Source organism: Alligator mississippiensis, chromosome 11, assembly GCF_030867095.1.
Source record: "Alligator mississippiensis isolate rAllMis1 chromosome 11, rAllMis1, whole genome shotgun sequence".
In the NCBI taxonomy this organism is placed as follows: Eukaryota; Metazoa; Chordata; order Crocodylia; family Alligatoridae; genus Alligator; species Alligator mississippiensis.
In genome coordinates, this window is record NC_081834.1 from 43,560,318 (window position 1) to 43,584,287 (window position 23,970).

Consider the following 23,970-nt stretch of genomic DNA (forward strand, 5'->3'; position numbering starts at 1 on the left):
GGTTTAAATGTGGACTATGGATTCTTATTTCATTACCTGGATTAGTTTTTGTGATTCCTTTTTGTTCCTGTGGGCTTACTGCTGGCTTGTTTGCCTCTTCCAGCAGTGCCTCTCCCTGCTCTGTCCATTTTATACACTGCTCTATGCATGTCCTTTTAAAGCAGGGGTGTCCAACCTTTTTGAATGTGGGGCTGGATCACGAACTTTTTATCACCCAGTGCGATGGCAAGCCATATTTAAAGACCTCACAGGAAGTGACATCACATCAGGAAGTGATGTCACGTGACCGTTGACACCAATGAAGTTGCAGGAAGTGACAATGAAATGGGTCTGCTCCACACGGGAACTTAGCCCGTGCCTCCGGCCAGCCCCGAAGCACCTTCAGCTCCACACGGGAACTTACCTCATGCCTCCATTCACCACGCATGCGGCCAGGGCACAGGCCATGCTGCAGCTCCACTGGCCACATGCCAGGGGCAAGGGGCAGTGCCCATCCCCAGCTCCTCCAGTCAAGTGCGGCTGGGGCAGCCCCACTCTGCGCAGCCCTCTGGCGGCTGCAGCAGGACCTGGCTCCGGGGGTAAGCAGCTCCCCTCCCCTCGCTGGTGGCTGGGGCCTGCAGGCCGGCCCTGCCCGCCTCGCCGCTGCCCCACTGCCGTGGCTTCGCCACTGCAGCTCCACTAGCACTGCTGCTGCCGCCACAGCTCTGCGCTCCGCTGCAGCCCCACTGCCGCCGCTGCAGCGCTGCGCTCCACCGCTGCAGCAGCCCTGCCGCCACCGCAGCTCTGCGCTTCACCGCTGTGGCTCCGTGCTCCACAGTGGCCAGATAAAATGGCTTGGCGGGCCGCATGTTGGACAAGCCTGTTTTAAAGCGTCCGATGAAGTGAGCTTGGGCTTGTGAAAACTTGTGACACTGTATCATCTACGGACGCATCCAGATGAGCGTAGACAGTTGTTTCCCTGGGGACAAGTAGCCGCATTACACCTAGTGCTGCGGCTACTTGTTCCCAGGGCACCCCAGTAGGGTAGGAGAGACTGGGGCTGGCAACTGTGCTGGCACCAGCAGCCTTACCTGGGATTCTGGGGGCCTTGAAGCTGCAGCCATGGTGTTCCTGTAGCTGGGAGCCTGGCTGCCAGCCAGAGTGTAGCTCTGACCAGCTAGACTCTGGTTTTGGGCAGCGTGTCCTGCCGCCATGTACACCTCCCTGCTTTTTTTGGCATGGTGGCTTCTTTGTTTTGGTGTTTTTTGGGTATTTTTGTTTTTTTGGCCCCAAGATCTCCAGGCATTAAAAAAACACCCCTGTGCTGCAATGTGGGGAATGCTTGCATGTGTGGTGTATGGAGTCACAGATGCATCTGTGGTGCCACATACCGCACATCCACTCATTTGGGTGTGGCCTGCCTGGTTAGTCTGTGAGATGCAAATCTACTCTGCCTTCAACAAAAGTACATTCAACTTTTAAAAGTTGAAAATAGCTATAAAGTTGAAATAAGGCAATTTTTAAGACTTAAGGAGATGTTGTCAAGATCAGTACTTCTGCAGTTTGGCCTACATACATTTCACGCTCCTGCCTGTTCACATATCTGTGTCTAGTCAACACTAAAGTGCTCTTTTAGTGGAGTGTATTTGTAGTGGCAAACCTTGAGTGTTAAGCTCCCGTGTGGCAGCAGGACCTCCCTTTCTGCTAGCAGTTGCACTTGCTCTTTCATTCCAAAGAAGGCTTTTGGTGCTGTCAAACAGACTCTGGAAGATACCTGTGGACAGTCCCAATCTTCTGCTTTAGCATTCGCTTCAGAACTCATGCCTTTCCAGGCTGCACTTTCCACTCTGCTGGGATGGTTATTGTGGTGGAGCCATGCAAATCTGCTAGAAGCTTATGAATGTGTACATGCGCCAGCAGGTTTCCTTGGCAGAGCTCTTGCCAGCAGAATCTGCTAAGTTTAGACAGGGCCTAAAACGCAATTGTTCTTTTGCAATTTTTAAAGCACATCGTTGTTCTTTAGCATCTCTACTTCCCGAATACTTATTCTTCTCCAGATTGCTGCAGTACCAAACTTAGAGATGCACACAATGAGCACCTTCAGACGTTTGTGGATATTTGGTTCCTTGGGGACAACTAGCGGCAGTGCATCTTGTGCCTGGGGAACAGTTGTGCTATGTGCGCTCAGGTGCGTGGCAGGTTACACAATAAATGTCCCCAGCAGCCTTACCTAGGGCTCTAGGGGCCTCCCCAGCAGCCTTACCTGAGGTCCTGTGCTGGCCCCAGCAGCCTTACCTGGGGTCCTCCCAGGGCTGCAGCAATGGCAATCCTGCTGTGTGGAGCCTGGTTGGCAGTGGAGTGTGGCTCCAACTAGTCAGGCTCTGGATTTGGGCAGCGCACGCTGCTGCCACATGCACTGCCCTGCTTTTTTTTTAACATAGGTTTTAATTTTTATTCATGGATATCTAGGGGTCAAAAAAAACCCTTGATGCTGCTCCCTTCCAGTGCAAAGAACAAAAAGTGCAGTATGTGGCACCGCAGATGTGTCTGCGGTGCCACATACTGCACAGCTGCGCTTGTCTGGATTTGGCAAATAAGGGCAAATCAAATAAGAACTCTTGGGCTCTTTTATAAGCAGTGATATCTGTACAGTGTCTGTTGCTATTGACTTGATTTTGTGCAATATGGTGAACCCTGGCAGAACTACCAAACAGCAGGGATTCTTCAGATCTGTTTCCAGAGATTTGTTGCATTATGGAAAGCATCCAGTTTTAATGTTTGTTCCTTTTTCGTATACTCTATTTGGTTCTGGCTGATTTCAGCTCTGCTTTTAGCTTCTCTCTGGAAGTCTTTAGCAAAAAGGGCCCTCTGGCAGCTGCAGAGTACCTGAAAGTATTGTTCCCAACTGACTAATGCTGTTTGATGTATTTTGCAGTTGCTATAACTAATGAAAATACAAATCTCATAAATCAGTGTTTTGTATGGCAAGCATCTGCCACACAGTTAGTCATTTGCTATGAAAATGAATTAGTTAGCTTTGCCAGAATGTTTAAACAAATCTCCACCTTCTTAGCAGTTGTTCCAGGGTTTTACCCTTAGGTGCAAGTAGCTTTCTAAACCCCAGTTATCCAGTATGGTACGAAGAGGACTTTATTGTCTCTGATTCTAAGTTTCTTGAGTTGCTGCCAGTCTTTTTGCATCCCAGATTCTTCCTCACCTATAGACTGAGCATAATGTTTCTAGTCTCGTGGTTGGTTATTTGTCAGCTAAGCAAGCTCGATTTGAGAGAGTGACCGTAAATATAGAGCATTATTGTAGGCTGCTGCAGTAGCTGTTCAAGATCCTGGCTGGCATTGCTTTGCACTGTGTTTTTGAGGTTGCCTTCTTGACTGTCAGCATTTCAATATGGCTCATAACAGGATTTTGACCTTTTAGAATGAGACCATCTTCTGCACTGTTTCTCTAGACAGGTGTCATCCTCCATTTATTTGACTGCAAATACAATAGCATGTCTGTATTATAGAGCTGTGGAATAGTTTGGATTTCACCTCCCTTATAAAAGTAGACCCTAAGATAGATGTAAAAAGAAGCTAGATTTGCTCATGACTTACTGCTTAGGCTTTCACATTGAAAAATCTAGGTTCAAATGGGTTTGGGTCTTATACATGAATTTGTACAGGAGGGGAATCTCTCTCTAGGTTCTTCCCTACCCAGCACAGCATTCTTAAAATTTGTCCATGGGACAGTATGACAAATCATGTTCATAACTTTACTTCTGTTGTTGGCAACGGAAGCAGTATGAAACCAGTGTGATCCATATATTAGTCACATTGCTGGGAAGCACTGTGCAGGAGCAGCAGTCTAAATAGGCTCTTCAGCTACTACTAATTGGCGGTATTTTATGGAATAGAAGACAAACTAGTTTCTCTTGTGTCCTTCCATCAGCAGGGGGTTACTTTTGACCTTCTGTCTCTCTTGAGTTAACCTTTTCCCTTTTAATATTAATTGGATACAGGGAAAGAATGAAATGGTTGATGAGGCTAATCTTTGCATCAGAAGTAAAACTAGTTTTAATATTAATTTTGATTTTGTAAGGAGCAGTTGTTTGCCTAATACACGTTTCCCTTGCCAACCGCTGGGGTTAGGTTCCTGAAAGTTCCTGTTTTTGGCAAAACTGTGGTTGGCAAGACAAAAGACTTATGGGAAAAATGGCAGGTGGTGGGCTATTGCATGGCCATGGAAAACCGTGGTTACTCAAACTGTATACTGTGGTGGCCAGAATGGTAGATAAAATATTACATGTGAATACTCAAAATCATGGTTGGCAAGGGAACCTGTAGTCATAGTCTGTAGCCATTGCTCATAGCATACTTCAGCTTCCAGTGATTGCTATGGATGGATCAGCATTGGGACAGCAACAGGAGACTTGACCCTAACTGACTTTGCCTTGTGCTTTCTAGCAAGAACAGAAAATGCTTTGCTAATCTTAAGTGACATTTATGGTATAGCATTGGCTTTCTAGTATGTGCAGTTCACTCTTGAATTTTATTTTACACCGGTATCAGTAACCTGTTGAGTAGCAGAAAAAAGACAGCCTTGGAGCTGTTAAAATAAGGGGGTGTGGGTCAATAGTTGGAAAGAAATCTTCTTTGCAAGCTTTTGGGCACAAACACCCTTCCTCAGGCTATTCATTCCATCCAGGAAGAGCACACACAAACTGCAGATACTTCCTCAGCCTGACAAAGGGTGTTTGTGCCCAAAAGCTTGCAAAGAAGAAGATTTTTTTCTCCAACTAATTGAGTTGGTCTAATACAAGATACCAGATTTACCCAAAGAACCTTGTCTGTCTTGTCAGTATGCATTGAAAGCTTTACAGAATGAGTGTCTTGCTCTTTGCTTTCCCTTCCACTTAAAACCAAAATCCGTTGTTTTCTCTTCTTCATCACTTCTGAAAACAGCTCTTTTTGTTGGGGGAAGAGGGGGATAGTGTATTTGATTTACTTTTATCAGTAGTGGAGGCCAGACGGTGACACTAAGTCCTACATGCTGTGCTGCTGTTGATCCCTGGTGCCTGAAGAGAATTTAGCATGGCAATATGACGGGTTTTGCTGCATAATCTAGTTGGCCAGCTGCATTCTAAATCTTTCAGTACACAAAAGACTGGCTTTTAAAGCAGCATTATTTTTGGTGGGTCACTTGCAAAATATGATTTGAAGGACAATTTAGAACAAAATCAAGTGCACTGATGTAGGAATGCTGGTAAATAGAGAAGTTGATCACAAAAAGATTCCATGAACCTCGTACTCAATTGTAATCATGTAAGCTTTTTAACCTTTTCTTTTCTTTTTTTTTTAAAGATATATTACCTGTCTTTTTAGTATAGTTAATTACTGGATGCTGTTGTTTTCTCAATTAGTGAAACAGGTTTGTCCTGTATGACGGATTTTATTCTCACATACGTTAGACTGTTTGTGAGACTCTACTCCTTCAGCTGCAGTGAACGAACTACTGCAGGAAAGAAGGTAATTTATATCTTAGGGAATTCCCTGCCTCCTAAGTTCAGAATAGATGGAAGAAAAGATCAAAGTAGAGTTTATGGTAGAGTGCTGCATAGGGCAGAAGTTTTGATGTTTCTTCTGTGCTTGATTTTAAATCAGAAAACTGTTCAATGCAAAAAGGCTGAAAATGGACAGAAGTTTTTTAGATGCTTTAACACTGGATAAATTTAAATAGTTCAAGCAGGTTAAAAATATAACTTGCAGTCTCTCTTCTCATAGCTCTTAGCTGTCATGTCATTGCTTTCCAGTTCTGAAGGGTTGGTGTGTGTTTACAGCATTAGGCTTGCCTTTTCCAGCCTCCCATAATCCACTTTGCCACTCCAGAGATCCCATCATAAAATGCTTATCTTGATGGCCCGTCTCCCAAGAACCCTTCCTTGAAAGGGCATGCTGTGCTACCACAATTAAAACTAACAAGTCTTCCGTTGCAAGCGCTGTGTGTTCTGTTCTTTCTATAAAAATCATGTTAACGGCTGTTACTGTAGATACTAATGTCTTATCTAATCCTTTGTCTGTTTTCTGCAACTCATTTGCTTTGTTCTTTATAAGATCTGTTATCTTCTGCTGGTCTGTCACTGCATTTCTGCTGCCCCTCCCTCTAGCTGGGTTTGTCAAGTCGCCCATGTCAGAAACTAAACTCACGGGGGACGCCTTTGAGCTGTACTGTGACGTGGTTGGGAACCCCACTCCAGAGATCCAGTGGTGGTATGCTGAAGTCAACCGGGCTGAATCTTTCAAACAGCTGTGGGATGGCGCTCGGAAGCGCCGTGTCACCATTAACACTGCCTACGGGGCGAATGGGGTGAGTGTGCTGAGAATAACCCGCCTTACCTTGGAAGACTCTGGGACTTACGAGTGCAGGGCCAGCAACGATCCCAGGAGGAATGACTTGAGGCAAAATCCCTCCATAACGTGGATTCGAGCCCAGGCTACCATAAGCGTCCTTCAGAGTGAGTTCAGCACCCTACAGTAGTAGTACTGTAGTAACTAGAGGCAGTCCAGTGACCCTTCTCCTTCCTCCCCCTCCCATGACCCTTGATATAACCACCTGTTGTCTTGTTTTCTGAACCCAAGACTGTTCTTCCAGTTGTAGTGCTTAAGTGTCTGCCATCTTTGTTCTGTGCCTCTCTCCTCCCTAGGATCAAAGGACTTGGGAAAAAATCTGTGGAACTGTACTAGATCTGCTATGTGAAAACAAGCCCAGTGTCGAATTTTTGTTTCTCCCCTTCCCCTTTACTTTTGTAATAGGCTTCCAGCCATCCTATTGCTGGCTTCTTCATGAGTGCCTTTCTATTTTGGTTTGTACTCTTCCCTGATCTAACTTTTTTTTTTTTTTCTTCCACTTTCTTGGGATTTCTCTGAATGCTTTTCTTGCTTGTATCATTTTGAGTACATAAACATCTGTACAAAGCCTTCCCTTTTAGTTTGTGGTTGTTGTTACATGTGAACTTTAAAGGCTGGATTTTTCCATAAAGACATGAAGCTTTTATTTTCTAAACAGCAGCATGTAGCTTAATGGATTCTCTGATGCAGCAGCACCTTACTGATGCAGCTCTTCTGTGGTGTGAAAGCAAATGACACAGAGTAAGGGCATGTTATCAAGCTGATGTTCATGAGCTTTAGTCAAATGATTCCCCACTGAGAATATAATCTCCCTTTTTAAATTCTTAAGGCAGAGGGTACAATTGTTTATAGCCGTTCATTCCCCTCTGAGTCAGTGTGCTGTATACATTCTGCTGGCTTCACTTCGAGCTTCCAGCCAAGTTCGGGTCTCATTTTCTGAACATGCACACACACGCTCTTTATTTGCATAGAGAGAATACTGCTTGATCTCTGAGACTTAATGGTCGGTGTACAGTTTGCATCATATTCACAATGGAGTACATGCAGAGACAATTAAACTGGAAAATGAAAATGAAGAGCAGAAGGTAAAGGAGAGTGTGTTGTATTGATGTAAATGTTTTAGTGCCTGGAGACTGAGTAGCAGAGAATACATGTTTTCAAAATTGTTCTGGGTATTTGTACAGATAAACCAAAATGCCACAGAACCATTGTCTAGTTACAACATGCCTCTTCAGCTTCACATTCAGTAGCCCAATATAAAGCCTCAGTGACATCCATTGAATATATGTGGTTGTATCTAAAGTACTCCATGCTCATAAACATCTGGTAATTTAGTGTTAATTTAGTATGCTCAGGAAAGATAATTTTGAAGTGCCTCAGCATTACAGGAAGGTGCTACAAGATGATGGGTGTGCAGGAAGAGAAAATGGATGACGTGCTGCAGTCAGTACTGTTGGATCAGAGAACCTTGCACTGGAAAATGGAAAGAACATGGATATATGTGGAAAAATAACAGAGAGAGAACCCAATGTCATGGATTTATTTAAAAACAAAAAAACATTGGATTGTTCAGCTTCCACTCCTAGTACTTGACCCCTCCCTAGACCTTCGAGGTCACAAAGGACTCTCACCTTAAGTTAACTCATATCAGTTACAGCAATAAGAGTCTCTTAATTTCAGGGAACACTATTCCCTCAAGACAAAACTAAACTAAATTGTCTTGCAGCAAGTTTAACTTCTCTGGAAGTCTGTTTCCTTTCTAATATGACTCCAGCTTCTACTGCCCATGACAGTCTATTTTGTTTCCTTTTACTTCTTGCCTACCCACTCTTTTGAGTGGCCTATTGGTCTCGTCAAATGAAAAAAAAAATTGCATGCATTTGAGGGTGAGTCCTTATGAAAATGCCTTCCTGCTCCATTAGGAAATGCTTCCTATAGCCCTCAAACATAACTGAAACTTTCCTATTTTGGGAAAAACTTTCCTGTTGGCCTGTTCTCACACCTGCATCCAGTGTTACCTAATTCTTGAATGTATAACATGAATTTGTTGCCAAGTGCCTTGTATTTTTGTTTCACATTGGTAAGTTCAGTGTTTGTTTTCTCAGAGCACAACATACATTTTAACCAACTCTACTGCGCGCATAAAGGAGGTTGATCTATGGTTTGTGAGAAACAGGACTCTCAAACCTTTAACCTGCAGGTAATGGTACACTAAAATGAGGAAGGCTGTTTATGGAAGCACAAGCAGTAACGGGAAGGCAGAAGTCCAAGGTCTGAAACCAGCCCAGGACACTTAAGCTGTCAAGAAATTTGCTGAGTAGAAGCTGCCATGTAACTTCATGGAGTGCTGTTGCTTATACCATATAAACTAGGCTGTATATGAAATGAAAGCTTGGGGTTCAGTGGTGTTGAAGTCTCCTGCTGAAGAGGGTCATGATTGCTGACCTCATTTGATACCAACATGTTGGGATGTCAAAGGAAACAAAAGATCACAGCCTGCTTTAATTTAATTGCTAGCGCAGGTTCAGTGCTTAATTTCAAAGCATAATGTAGGGGTGGGGGGAGGGAGAAGCACCGAGTATTGGTTTTAAATTGTAGAACTAGTCTTGGTTCCAACCAAACATTATGTTTTCCATGCTCTTTTACAGTAAAATGATAGATTCTAGCTCAACGTCGGCTCACTTAGGATCAATAGTTTAATCAGGACATATGGAAAGGGATCTCCTTATGAAAATCTTCAGTATGTTACTTGGGAAATGGGACAGCTGTCTTTTTGAGATCCTTGTCCCAGAGTACCCCTTTAGACAAGGCACTGTCTCCAGCATATTTAAACAGGCTAGCAGTGCCCTCTTGCTGTTCGGCATTTTTGCAAAATAATGTAACATTAGCATCTCTGACATATGGCTGCTCACTAAGTGTGATTAGCATGAAGGAGTTTGGTTGCACTCAATCTTTAATGCATACTTGCTTCAAAAATACGCACATCTCATTCCAGTATAGTTATGAAATTGCCCAGTAAGCTAGGGCCAAAAGTGTTCATTTGCTTGCCATTACTTGATTTGGGTCCACAAACTTGGGAAATCAGCTATAAATACTGCACACATTACTGAGTAGTACATAATTGGGTAAGAATAGATCTAAATTGTCAGACATGGCCATTAACACCCCAGATAGCTTGTTTGATCAGTATTGTGATTCATCAGTGTACAGTCTGACAAAGCAGACCTAAGATGGTCCATAGCAATAACATTTAAAAAAAATGTGAAGTAAAGCCATTGCCAATTTTGTTTCTGAACTTTTAGTATACTAACTTTTCTGTTTCAGAGAACTAGTTTTTAAAGTAGTTTTCCATGACAATATGATGGCTTTAATGTTTTCTGACAACAGCATGTATGTTTTCCATTTCAGAGTCACTGCAGGCTGCACTGTCCTTTAGCCACCAGGGTAGGTTGTGCACTTTCAGTCCAGCAGCCTGTGGACAGCATTAGACTGTGCTGTAGTAACTGCTCTACTATAAAAATGTTCAGGTCCCTATTACAGTGGCCAATAAGCCTGCCCTACCAGTTTCCTCTCTCAAATGGAAAATATTGTGTTTAGTTCCTTGACTAAAATAAACACTGATGAGATTTCATTTCAAGTTGAATGACCATATATAAAACAAACAAGTACAATCAGTGATTTCTAGTGAAGTTGATTTGTTTATTTGATTTCAAGAGATTTTATAATGTTGCTTTTATAGCATTTTGGTTAGCTTTTTTAATGAAAAAGCTTGTGTGCTTATTCAGTAGGGATGCAATTGAGATATGCAGAGAGAAACAGGATTTGGATGGTACAGTAACAAAATGATTTTGCTCCATTAAGGGCCCAGGTAAAAGTCTCATTGCAGGACAGGTGGGGCAGAGTTGCACTTGAACATGGACAGTAGTGATATAATGCTAAAAGAAATGGCAAAAGGAACTGGGGTGCTTCAGTACCTATAATTTGATATCTTGAACTGGAGAGTTGGTACTAGGGCTTCCAAGTAGCTGCAACAGGGAGGTTGCACATCCAACCTAGTAGAAATGGGGAGGAAAAATATATACAGAGATCAAATGGGGATTTCTCATCCTGCCTTTCTAGACGACAGCAGCACAAGAGAGCAAGTACTGGATCACTGGAGAAATGAGTGTGTTTATGATGGAAAAACAAAACAACCTTCATGGTGCCTGTAAATTTATTTTTCCATTCAATTTAATAATTTGCTTTCCAAGTGCTTTACAGATGAGCCTTCAGAAGACTGCCTAGTAGGACTTAATCGCTGTTCCAAATGTATTAAGATAATTCTCAGCCAGGTATATGGTACTCGCTGGTCTAATTGTTCTTCCCTGATTTTTTTCAAAACATTATTATGGATTGTTACTGGGAGCTATATGAATGTTTTTTATAACAAACAACCAACCCCCAGCTCCCTCACCAACATACCTTTCAGCCTTTGGGCTGCTTCCTTTTCTACCAGTTTGAATGCAAAAGGAAGTCCTTGTGTTTGGAGAGAGAAGGAGAGCACGGTGCTTTCTGGAAATGCCAAATGGAATGAACAGTTATTAACAGGTCTCTTTTAAAATTCTTTGCATTTAATTTAAGAAAATGTAATGCTATCAGAGCATGCACAAATTGGTCTCGCACTTTTAATGCAATCCCTTAATAGCTAACATTGACATTTTACAGTACCAGCACTGGTTTTGAAAGCCTTGCTGCAAAAGGTTCGTCCATTTCCTTTACCATTCTAATTTGTCTTACTCAGCCATACTCTTTTGTGGAATGTTTTGAAGTTTAGATAAGATCTCCTGATCTTTCCAAATGGCAAAACTGTTTTTTACAGGGGGGGAGGGGGAGGAGAAGAAGGGAATTGACTTTTTTTATAATCTGGCTGGCCTGCTTTTAAAATTTTCTTGTCCTAGTATTCAACAATTGGGCATGCTGTTGCTTTAATAACACTCAGCATTCTAATTTAAGGACCAGGTTCACAATTTAGAAATCCTACTACTTCTGTAAGGCCTTAACAGTGTCTGGGCTCATAACTTTTACAAGTTCAGATCCTGCCAATTGAAATGCCAGTATTCAAGGTTTCAAAAAACAATTGACCTTTGCAAACAGTCTGTGTAATGCTTGTGTGTCTCATGGGGCTTCAAATGATATTTTTACCCCTTCAAAACTCACCTAAAATTTAGCATGCAAAATTAAACTGCACATTTCCCTTTTTTAATATGAATTAGTAATATAAATTATAGGCAACTTTCAGCTGCCCAAAGTTGTCTCTCATCTATCAACTGATTTAAGCTCAAGAATTGCTCCAGTTTTAGCCATCAGTGACTAGCCATTGGTGTAGCTGCCACGTTTCAAACTTTAATGGAGAAGCTTAGCATAGTGTATCATTACCTTTCTACCCCAGTGTATTATTGCAGCTACAAGGATAACCATAATGGAAATATCTCTACTTTAGACAAGGCATTGTTCACTGGGAATCTAAAGAAATGCATATTATTCCCCAGCACAGAGTATTAACTCTTTCTGAAGGCTTTATCTATAGAGCTTTCACTTCATTTCTCTGACTGACTAAAGCTACTGAATAATATCCAGAAAAAAATTACTTCCTTAAGAGATGAAAAGAAACTGATTTTTTTTTTTCACTCACGTAATCCTCAACTACCTAGATTCCATTGCATACAATAAAACAAAGGCCAGATTTAAATATATATATTTCTCTGCAATGTTTAGAGGTTGCCTTAACTTTGAAAACAAACAGTATAGAAATAATTAAACCATTTTTTCCACATAGGGGAGCCAGTCCTTCAACTGTTGCCTTCACTAGTGCTCAGCTGTTTTGGGTTTTTTTTGTGTGACTTTCTCGATGTCTCCCAAAATAGTGAAGCAGTATTCCTTGTGTAGTCTTTTTTCCCTTCCCAACTCTCCTCTGAACCGTAGACTAGAGTTTGTGGGGCAGTTGTTAGCTGAGATTTTATGACTGTTTGATGTATACTTTGTTTCAGAGCCCAGGATCAATGCCAGTGAGGAAGTGACCATTCGCCCATCTGCAGTTCCCATCATACTGCAGTGCAACCTCACCACAAATCCCAGTCCTCTCCAAAGCAGCTTTTGGATGAAGAATGGGGAAGAGATTCCTGGCACTAGAAAGAATACCAACACTACAGAGTACAAGTAAGTCTGTAATGGGAGCCACTCTGCTGTCACATTGGAGCTTTCCAACTTCAGTGGCCTTGCAGTTGTAGAGATAAGAGGTCAGGACTCCGAGGTTCTGTTTCTGGTTCTGCTACAAGATGGCTGAGCACAGTGCACAAGACTTCTACAGTAGAGGGTCACACCATTTCCAGGCTGAGGGGAACAGTTGAAGGGTTTGAGAAAAGTAGTTCCGAAATACTGCAGTGCTTTTTCCACACCCCTTCCCCCCACATAGAGATGATCATTAATTTATGCCCTAGCACTCCCATTCAAATACTGCAGTGTGTGTATTTTGATACCTGTCCCATAATTCCAAGCACAGCTACTTACAGCTTCTTTGAAGTAGGTTTGTAACATATGAACCAGGATATGTAGACCTTAAATTCCGCTGGGAAAGGAAACTGATATTGTGCCACCTTCTGTTACATTACAAGATGTATTTTTGCATCTCTCTCTCTCTTCATGGATTGAGTTGCCTTGGAGAGCTGAAACCACTTTTGCATTGGTAGTTCTAGACCTTGTTTCAAGTAAATCCAGGTCTCTGAAGTATAGAGAGGAGGAGACTGAACTCTGTTTAGAGTTAGTGTAGTACAGGTTTCCCTCGCTTTATGCTGTACACATCTTGGAAAATGACGCATAACTGGAATTCACATAAAGGGAACCCATTTTACAATGTAACAAATAGGGATACATTCCAAGACCTTGACTGTACTGACCCCCAGACCCATTACTACCACTTTTACAAGACCATTTGGATACTCACCAACAGCAGACAGCACACAGAAGCACAGGGTGGTGGTGAATGCGGGGATGTCAACTACGGAAACACATCACAGACAATGAGCAAGGAGCACAGATCCAAACAGGAGACTATATCTTCATGTGCATCACTCCCACAATGCACTGCACAAAGCAGCTGACTACAGGCTTCCACCACACCGATCGTATAAGAGTGAATTTACCTTGCATATAATGTATTTTTGGTTTAAAAAGGGTCATTGCTTAAGAGCGAATTTGCACACACAACCTGCATAAAGTGAGGGAAACCTGTAGTACCTGAGCCTGCAGTGACTCTAACTAAGGTTACAAACAAGGCACATTTCTCCCTAGAGAAACCATTTTCTTGTAGGGACCAAGTGCAGTCATTTAGACATCCATCTCCATTGTCCTAGTGCAGACCCTAAAAAGATTAATGGAATAAGAAATGCTAACAATTTGTTCTGGGACATTGTGAAATGTATCTGAACAGTTGTCCTGAGATTGCATTATTGAATTAATGGCAGAAAAGTGACAGTGTGTTTAGCTGCTCGCTAAACCCCGATTGGCATATACACGCATTGCCCTTCCAGTCCTGGGACTTCTCTGTTCTGGGACAAATGTAATGTCTAGCCTATGTTCCTAGCCTATTTTCTTGGATACAGTAAGAATCAGTGCTGTAAGTGCCACAATTCAAGTGTTGCTTGAAGAAGACTCCCCTCAGTATGCTTGTGAATTTGCACTTTTGAATATGTCTTTTCTAGCTGTCCCCATATCTCCTGTCTAAGAACGTATAGAGTGTCAACAGCCATTTTCTTCTGACTGCCATTTTACAAGATATAGAAATTCTCCTGTGGGGGCCTCTAATTTGAGCTGAGAGATGTGATCTCTCTATATTTGTGTTGTGGGAATTGCCATGAAATTTGTCCTTTTAGGCAGTCTTTGGAAGTCTTATGGATTTAACCATGTCCTCAATCCACGCTGTACTAGAGTGCATCTTCTTCAACTACTGTGGTTCCTTTTGTTGCCACAGCAAAGAGCAAATGGAGCCTTCCTTTTGAGTCCTTGGGTTAGCTCTTTCCTTAGCATAGTTTTCATCTAAGTGGTGGGGAGTAGCAGAGAATAGCTTGGTGTAGATAATATATCCTTATCATGAGAGCTTTTAGTCCTCCCCAGATAGTATTGAATCGAGAGCCCCATAAGAACTTCAAGGCATGCCTCCCACCCAGCTATCATCCCAGAAACCTGCGTCCACATCTGGTACCTTCTGTGTCTGGGTGGTACCTGCAAGGTAATTCAGTGTCTAATTTGCTGTGCCTTCACTCCCTGTGCTAAAGGGAAGAGACAAGGCTCCCAGCTGATTATGCTGAGATCCTTTGACATGAAATGGGAGACCATTTTATTCCTCTGTCTTTGGGGCTGCCTTCTCTTACAGGCTTGAGATTTCAAATTTCTCAACCTCTGCTCTTGCAGAAAATTTCTTACCCAGTACTGGCTAAATCAGAAGCTGCAGAAAGACCTTTCTGGACCCTGTTTTATGGATTCTGTAGCCTGGTGACAACACAGGAAGCATCTGCCTTGGCACCTGTTCACTTGTACAGGTGCCTAGGATACAGTCCCCAGTTCTGTCTTCTGGAGGTGGCAGGAGTGTCTCAACACAGCTAATCCCTGCAACCACTTTGAGAATAAAAGAAAGATCAGCTCTCTCTATCTCTATACTCCGTACCCCACTAAAGCTTCAAACTGCCCAGTGACATGCATCTCCATAGCTAGATTTCTCAGCAGAAGGCTTCTTGGGATCTCAAATGGTAAGACGTCCATTAACACCTTTCAAATGTGACTGGTACCTGGCACCTATACTGACTTCCCTGGTTGCAGTCCAGGCCTTCCCCACCTGCAGGTTTGTCTACATAGGTAATGAAGAATGAGGGTCCCTTGAGCATCCTGGGACCTCTGGTTCTTCTTCACTGTCTCAGACTCAGACTTCAGAGGAGGGATCTAATGCAGGACCATCATGAGCTACATAGTGGCCTTACATACAGGACTCCATACCTGGCTGGTGCCACGTTCTTCCCTCACTCTTGCATTTGCCTTTTGCTTATCTGACAACTGTTCTTTCATCATGCATCTCATCAGCACTGAGAATATCTTTGCACTAAGATCAGTCCTGTCTGACGAACAGGATGAAATTCTCAGAGGAAGCATGAAGACTCCTTAGGGGCATGTGTCAAAATTGGTATCCCCCCCCCCCCCTTTCCCCCCCACCATTTTTCTCTCCTCCTGATAAACCAAAATAATTTCAGGATCTGTTGGGCAGAACAGCAAATAATTTGCCAGCTACAAACGGTTATGGGTTATAGCATCAAAAACATATTTGTATTGCAAATGTAAGGTGACTTTTTTTACCTATTGCCTCAAGCATTCTTAACACAGTCAGACAAGGTTCTTTGGGTATATCTGGTATCTTTTATTAGACCAACTAAAATGGTTAGAGAAATTCTTGTTTGCAAGCTTCTGGGTAAAAAAGGCCCTTCATCAGGCTGAGGAAGTGTCTGCAGCTGGTCTATGCTCTTCTAAAAGATATCGGATTTACCCAAAGAAACTTGTCTGCCTGTGTCTTTAGACCAACGCTGCTAAAACCTATACCCCTTAACGTAGCCAAGAATTTGACTCTCCAGGCTTTCATCCCTACTGGGATGGGGGGGAGCAAGACCACATGTGCTCTGTTGTACCTAAAGGATCTCAGTTCTTGTTAGGGCACACTGGCAAACTTGCAGTGGCATTTGCCTCTGGATGATGCAATCGGAACAAGCACACAGGGCCTGGGAGTTAGTTCACAATTTTAAAGGCTTTGGGCAGTAGAAAACACCAATCTCTACATGAGCATCCTGTAAGTGAGAGCAGCCCATCTGGCCTGTAGAGCTTCCCAGCCTCCATTTGAAGGGCCTCTCTTAAACTATTAAATAATGATACCACATTGACGTAACAATCAGCAGGGCGGTCAGTTGGCACCTGAATAGGACCTGGTGTGTTCATCGCCCTGTCACAGGCTTTCCATCAGCCTGGCTGACTGCCTCAGCAGAGCAGCTTACCCAGCACAGTTTGTTTGGAGGCAAGTGAGGGAGCGCTCGGAGTGCCAGAACAATTCATTTTGGAAGCAGCTGCACACCTGTTCATATGTTGGTCTAAAACCATTTGATGCCTCTTTCAGCTTCTGTAAATTCATTCCTTTCTCCTTTGCAAAGCTTGCAAAGAATTTTTCCAACTATTTGAGTTGGTCTAATAAGAGATCAGATTTGCCCAAAGACCTTTGTCTTCCTTTTTCCCTGTAGCACAAAATACAAGGTTCTTCTTTCCCCACCCTCCCACAGCGACAAGTTTTTAAAGGGCCTGCTTCATTTGTTTTTTTGCCCTTGAATTAGTGAGCACTCTTATTTGACAAACCCATTTAGAGCGACTGGGAAATGCACTTTTCTTATCATGCCGAACACTTCATTCCTGGTGACAATCACATCAGCTCAGAAGTAAAAAATTATGCATTGGTGGCTGACCCATGATACATACTGTTCCATAGGGAAGGTAGGCCACATTTCTCCTCTAAGTAGGTTTGAATGGTGGTTTTTCTTGGGTTGGTTTTTTTTTAACTTAAAACTTCCTGTGCCTTTCCCTGAAGCTCCATTCACTTCTTAGTTGGGAGGCTAAGCTGCTAGGTCTCTTTAAAGGGGTTGTTTTTGTTGCAATGTTATCTGCCAAGTTCCATGTATTATTTCCCCACACAGATAGTATGAGAGTCCCGTCCATTTCTACATGAAACTAAAAGCTAGCGGGGATTCCAAGTGTAAAGCAGTCTCTGCTGCATGTCACACAACTATCTCTACCACAGGTATGAAAGACGGAAGCTCTATCCATCCTCACAATGCTTCCTGGATTCCCCTTGTTGCTGTCCAGAGTGATGCACAATCTGTATATTATGGTTATACTTGTTTAATAATGCTTTGTTATATTAATGTTTTTATTTTAATTTGTTGCAAGCTGCTTTTTGGTAGTCATTTGATTATAATTGGCATGCAGAAAATAATCCTTTTTAAATTTTATAATAGCTAAATGAAATTTAAGAGGTGCTGGATGCACAAGGAAAAGTTTATCAAAACAGTTTGTATTTACAACTAACTGATTAAAGTATTCTCTGCAACTATTAAGTTAAATCTATTATTTCTGGTCATAGTGTCCTTCAAGAGTTTTAGAACTGGTAGATCTCAACCTTTTAATCTGGTTTTTATTTCTGGATTAGCAAATGGGGAAACCATCTTTCATCTTTTACTCCTAATTGAAGTCTTAAATTTTGAATGAGTTGATTATTGCTGCAGCTAGTAAAGCGACCAAAACGCTGGCTTGCATCCATAGATGCTGCTCAAGCAAATCCCGGGACGTCATTCTCCCTTTGTACTTGGCCTTAGTGAGGCCGCAGCTGGAGTACTGCGTCCAGTTTTGGGCTCCACAATTCAAAAAGGATGTGGAGAAGTTTGAGAGAGTCCAGAGAAGAGCCACGCGCATGATCAGAGGTCAGGGAAGCAGACCCTACGATGACAGGCTGAGAGCCCTGGGGCTCTTTAGCCTGGAAAAGCGCAGGCTCAGGGGTGATCTGATGGCCACCTATAAATTTATCAGGGGTGACCACCAGTATCTGGGGGAACGTTTGTTCACCAGAGCGCCCCAAGGGATGATGACTAGGTCGAATGGTTATAAACTACTACAAGACCGTTTCAGGCTGGACATAAGGAAGAATTTCTTTACTGTCCGAGCCCCCAAGGTCTGGAACAGCCTGCCACCAGAGGTGGTTCAAGTGCCTACATTGAACACCTTCAAGAGCAAACTGGATGCTTATCTTGCTGGGATCCTATGACCCCAGCTGACTTCCTGCCCTTTGGGCAGGGGGCTGGCCTTGATGATCTTCTGAGGTCCCTTCCAACCCTAATGTCTATGAAATCTGTGAAATTGGAATGACCTAAACTGAAATGAAGAAAATCTTGAAGCACTGGCAGAAAAGCCCATAGCTACTGAAAACTGATTATCCTTCAGCAGACTTGGGTTCCAGGAGCTTAGCTATTGTCTTCCCCCAGTTAGTTTAGTAATTTTGACATTTTTTTAAAGCTTTGGCAGCAAACAGGTACTGTTGTAATTATGTAATATGAATGATTTTAAATAGATTTGTGTATTATTTAATATAGGTTGTCAATTTTTTTAAAAGACTAAATGCTTATAATTTGAAATTAAGGGGAGCTACTTCTGTAAAAGGGCACAGACAGAAGCACCAGTGTTCTGAGCTTTGAATTTGCCATTGTTAAAAACTATAGTTGCTATAGTAAAGAACTATACTGTGTTTGTGTAGAAATCCATTCCCCCTTTCCCCTCCCACAGTTTACCTGTGTGTAGAAAAGAGATACCATCCAAAAGGGGTATGGTGATTTAGTGTACACATGCTGCTCTGAGTGTGTTTGGGCAAGTGTCATGTTAAAGTGATTTGACCTAGGATAAGTGTCTTAGGAATTGCCGTGTGCTAGTACACTGTTTCCTTTGTACCTGTTTTCTGAAGCTTTTCTGCTCATCTGTGTATTCTTGATGTAAGAGGCTCAAGGACCTTTCAGTCAAGGGAAGGGTGGAAGAAACGTGAGGTGCATTTATTCTCTGCAGAGTGAATAGAAATGCAGCTTTTGCATCCTCAGGTCTTTGTCCCCCATTTCAGTTGCAGCAAACCCCAGAATATAGAAACATAAAAAGTTAGGGTTGGAAGGGACCTCAAGAAGTCGCATCTAGTCCAACCCCCTGCTCAGAGCAGGACCATCCCCAACTAGATCATCCTGGCCAAAGCTTTTTCTAGCCGGGTTTTGGAACCTCCAAGGATGGAGAGTCGACAGCCTCTCTGGATAACCTGTTCCAATGTTTTACTACCCTCCTAGTGAGAAAATTCTTCCTAATGTTTAACTTTAACTTCCCTTGCTGCAACTTGAGAAAGCTGCTCCTTGTTCTGTCATCTGTCGCCACAGAAAACAGTCCAGCTCCATCTTCTTTGCAGCCAGCCTTCAGGTAGTTGAAGGCTGCTATTAAATCCCCTCCATCTCTTCTCTAGACTAAATAAGCCCAGTTCCCTCTGTCTTTCCTCACCCTTTCCTCACCATTTTTGTTGCCCTCTGGACTCTCTTCAATTTGTCTACATCCTTTCTGTGTGGGGGGGGTCCTAAAACTGGACACTACTCCAGATGTGGCCTCAGCAGTGCTGAATAAAGGGGAATAATCACTTCCCTTGACCTACTGGTAATACTCCTACCAATGCAGCCAGTATGCTGTTAGCCTTCTTGGCACCAAGGGCACACTGTTGGCTCATATTCAGCTTATTGTCCACTGTAACCCCCAGGTCCTTTTCTGCAAAAAAAAAAGCATTGGTTTCTTTACGTGGTTTTGCTAGTTTAGAGCATGGGAATTTTTCCAAGACCAGTTTGAATAGGAAAACAGTTGATAGATCCACTGACTATTAGTTAAAAACAAAACAGTATTTTTGGAATAAAATGATCATGTTCTGATTTTGTCACTCTGAGGTTTGTATCTAACCTCAATCAGGTCCTTGTAAATAGCTGTACCATGACTGCTTTATGATATAGACTGATGTATAAGTTGCATCTTTTGAGAAATTGGATATGTTATTTATGTGAGGAACAGTCTCTGTCCAGTTGCTAGCAATCAATGCAGCTGTTTTGGGCACCAAAAAGATGGATTAGAATTGTGATTTGTGCATAATTCATATCAAACTTAGTGTAAAAGTGGTGAAATTCCTTGTTGCTTTACAGTAAGTGAGATGTTGCTAGATAAATTGATATTATTATACTAAAAGGTTAGAATTTTTGTGTGTTGCATAGAGAAACACAATAAGATACTTGTTTATTGCAGGATCAAACCAATTTAATCAATCCATCGTGCTATTCTGAAATACATATGAAAAAAAATGAAAATCTCCAAAACGTTTTGTCAGCCTGTCTACTTTCCAGTTGTGAAAACAATTCCTAATGCCAGTGATGTATTCTCTCCTTGCGCCTGCAGGATTACGAAGGCCAGAGCAGAAGAGTCAGGGGAATACTTGTGCGTGTTCACGTTTGCTAGCTCTCCTGTAGCCAACATCTCCATAGAAGTGAAAGGTACTCTTGGTTTTTCTCTTCTGAAAGCTAAGTGGCTGAGCAGTTTCCTTCCCTTTCTTTTCTTGGATCCATGTTGCTATTTGCCCTCTTTGGGTATATTCACTTTACAGAATTAACTCAAGTTGACCCATATTTCCTTTATTACCTATCACAAAGTAGAACAATTACTGTACTATCATGCATGCAGGGCTAAGATTTCTGCGGCTGCCTGTGAATGCTCTCACAGTGTACTGTGGAGAGTATTTTGTCCCTTTTGGGACTGCAGAGTGAAAAGGTTATGAACCCAGCATCTTAGAAAAGTAGACCCATTTGAAGTTGACCCACACCAGATTTTTGCTGGGAAGCCACATTTAAAAGGTGGCAAAGTACGGATGATCCTCACCGAAGATTGACATTAGATTTCAGTTATTTCCCTTCATGCACACACTTTTTTTTCCCCTGCTCTGTCCATTTAATACAGAACTGATGTATTTTATGAACTATTTTAGAGATTTAAATCATTGGTACTTAATAGATTATGAATGTAATTTTAAAGAGAGGATCCAACAGTACAGTCAATTTATATTTTTGGCCAGTGGCTCTTTCTATCACTGACTAGCTACATTAAACTTTCTATTCCTGTTTAAAAATAAATAGGCCCTATCTAGAGACTCTGCCATAGTGGTGGCCAACTGTTTGTGATGCACTTGCTACGAATTTGAGTCCAAACAATGAGAAAGTGCCACTATAATCAGCTACCACAATTGCCCAGTGCTACCAAATCCCATTGCCACCAGGATATGACAACACCTGAATTTGTCAACAACTACCCTCAAAGCTCCCACAGGGTCAGACTTTCAAGACAGCACCAGCTCTCCTCTCCTCACCCCCAGTTCTTGCCCCCATTGCTGGTGTCCCCTTTCACTCAGTGTCCAAGGCTTGTGTGCCAAACACAGTGGCTGCCTGTGCCACTTGTGGCCTGTATGCCATGGGTTGGCTGGCACTGCTCTAACATATTCTTGTGATTTGTTTGTTTTGTTCACTTTGAATAATTAACAAAGCAATTGGCCAGGTGAGAGAGAGAACTTTCCCCTCAACAGTAGCTACTGCTTTTTTCTTTGATCTTTTTCAGGCTGAAGTCAGTGCATTAGTGAAATACTGATTAGCTTTGTTAATCAAAGGCAGCTAAGATTATTTGGGGGTCCAAAATGCTCACAATCAGCTCAGGCATTCCTCAGCTTCTGTTGCTCTTTGCTTTATAAAGACGTCATAAACCAAACTAATTTGAATTTCTGGACTTTTGTTAGAGTCACTCAGTTCCAATCCTTCCTACCCATTTCCTATTTTAAAAATGTAAAGACTTGTACATGGCTTCTTTTCAGTCTGTCAAGAAGCAAAGAGAAACAGATCATTGTCTCCTAAATATTGGTATCCCCATTCCAGTCACATAGGGTAGCCTCTGATTTGTCATCAGATAGGTTCCTGTGATATAGCATAAGGAAGGCCTTTAGTAAATGGAAACAGTTAACTGATACCGTAGGAATTTCAGACCCCTACCAGGAGACACAGAGCTTAACTGGACTACTAAATTAGTTGGGAAAGTGAAGGTGACAGACCAGGTACTGCAACAGGGTTCGAGTGATTGTTTATTTGATGTTTAAAAAATAATAACTAGGGGTAAAGGGAGTTACGTCATCATTTCTAGCAAGTAAGGCAGTAGTATAGGGCATACACTATTGCCATGTAAACAGATGATTTTAATCTAGTTATAACAAGAAAAGTGGTTTAATTCCTGTCTTGATTCAAGGATTTCTCTTTGAAGTGGCATCTGAGAGGGGATCTTAGTGAGGGTATCTAGAGAAGTTGGACCTGGTGATGAGTATGGTGGTTGCTGGCTTTCCAAGGAGCAAGTGAATTCTTCATGCTATTGTGATTTTTGAAATGTCACCATAGAAAAATAGCTACAAAATTATTGTAATGCTTAGAAGCAAGTACTGATATGTAACTGAGCAGGTAAGACTTGGGGCCAGATTCTACTCCATCTGTTAGACAACCAAGTTAATTTAGCTGTAAAACTGCTATCCTATTCCACCCTGCTCACGTGCCTGAAAACCTGTTTTCATGATTAGGTACCTAATAGGTAGAAAAGGAAGGATATGGCTGGTTGTTGCTTTGTTTGAATTGCCTTAAGTTCAAGGCATGCTTGTTTTTGGGAACCTATAGATTAGGTGCAGTTTTTTGCCTCTTATTCCTGCTAAATTTTCTGTTTAATGTTTCTTTATTAATATGCCCTTGGAATTAGGCTGCTTTGGGGATGATACTTAGGCCATTTCCAGAGAGGAGGAAAATGTAACAACTCAGCTTTGACAAGGGACAGAAGGTGGCTCCTTTCAGTTTAGAGCACTCTCAAAAGATGCAGGCTGTGCATTATCCAAAGTGTGGCTGCCATGCCATTCATGGGCAGTTAAGAATACTGAAAAAAAACACCTGGGAATCGTGAGGAATGGCAGGCACATGGGATTATGGAAGGGGAAATCCTGTTTCCTGGTTTGAACCATTGACACAAAGGGCAGAAGCAGAAAAATAATTAATTACACTAACCACTTTCCATAGATAATTATACATAAATACACACGACTGAGTACTCATTACCAATTATAAGTTAATGACTGTTAAGCACCACTCTTGGGAGAAGTGATACTTGCAGTTTGCACAGCAGTCAGTAATTCGGACTCATTGACCCTATTCTGCAGGCACTCTTTGTAGTGCCATGACTATTCCTAGCCTATGGCATTGAACAAACCTCTATAAACATACAGGAATGTATTGGGTGTTGATGAAACGGGACTCCTTATCAAGTCTCCTGTAAAATCAAATTGTGGCATCAAATTTACTTTGTCACTAAGCTTTCACACAACATATGTAATGGTAACATGAGGCTGTATGTAGGACAGTTTAAGATGAAGACTGCAAGATAACTACAAGCTAGGGGTATCCAAGAATTGCATTTAAATTGTTCTGTTCAAAAAGCTGATTTAATACTGCAAGAGTTATTGCATTAATACTAGAACTTGCATGGTATCTTACGTAGTTTAACTGAATAACATCCTCATGTTAGTTCTGAAATGAAGTATTGCTAAATTTTTATTTTGGGGGTGGTGATTAGCTTACTGCTCCAACAGTGAAGTTAGCCAGCGGAAGACTTTGTGGTACATTTTCTGAAGTCAAGTGCATACATTTGCATGTCACTTTATATAAATAAACAATGATTCCCAAATTGGATCTGAGTACATGCACATGACCACTTAATATTTAACTGACCCTGGCTGTGGTCAGATGTTACATCTATAGTATTACAAAAGTGCAGTGTACAGATGTTCCTGCTCCTTCTGCGGTACAAAAATAGTTGAAGTGCCACAGAAATGTTCTTGGATGAAATGAGAGAATAGTGG

The 23,970-nt window shown here is 42.1% G+C and overlaps 1 protein-coding gene across 1 annotated transcript in view; it reads left to right on the forward strand.

Moving 5' to 3' along the window:
• Positions 1-5,985: 5,985 nt before the first annotated feature.
• NPTN (neuroplastin) overlaps positions 5,986-23,970 on the forward strand; it is a 44,025-nt gene continuing 26,040 nt past the window's right edge. The window contains exons 1-3 of the mRNA XM_019499365.2: positions 5,986-6,487; positions 12,407-12,575; positions 20,445-20,539. Of these exons, the coding sequence (XP_019354910.1) occupies positions 6,001-6,487; positions 12,407-12,575; positions 20,445-20,539 (751 nt within the window). The 5' untranslated portion in view covers positions 5,986-6,000. The remainder of the gene's footprint in view (positions 6,488-12,406; positions 12,576-20,444; positions 20,540-23,970) is intronic.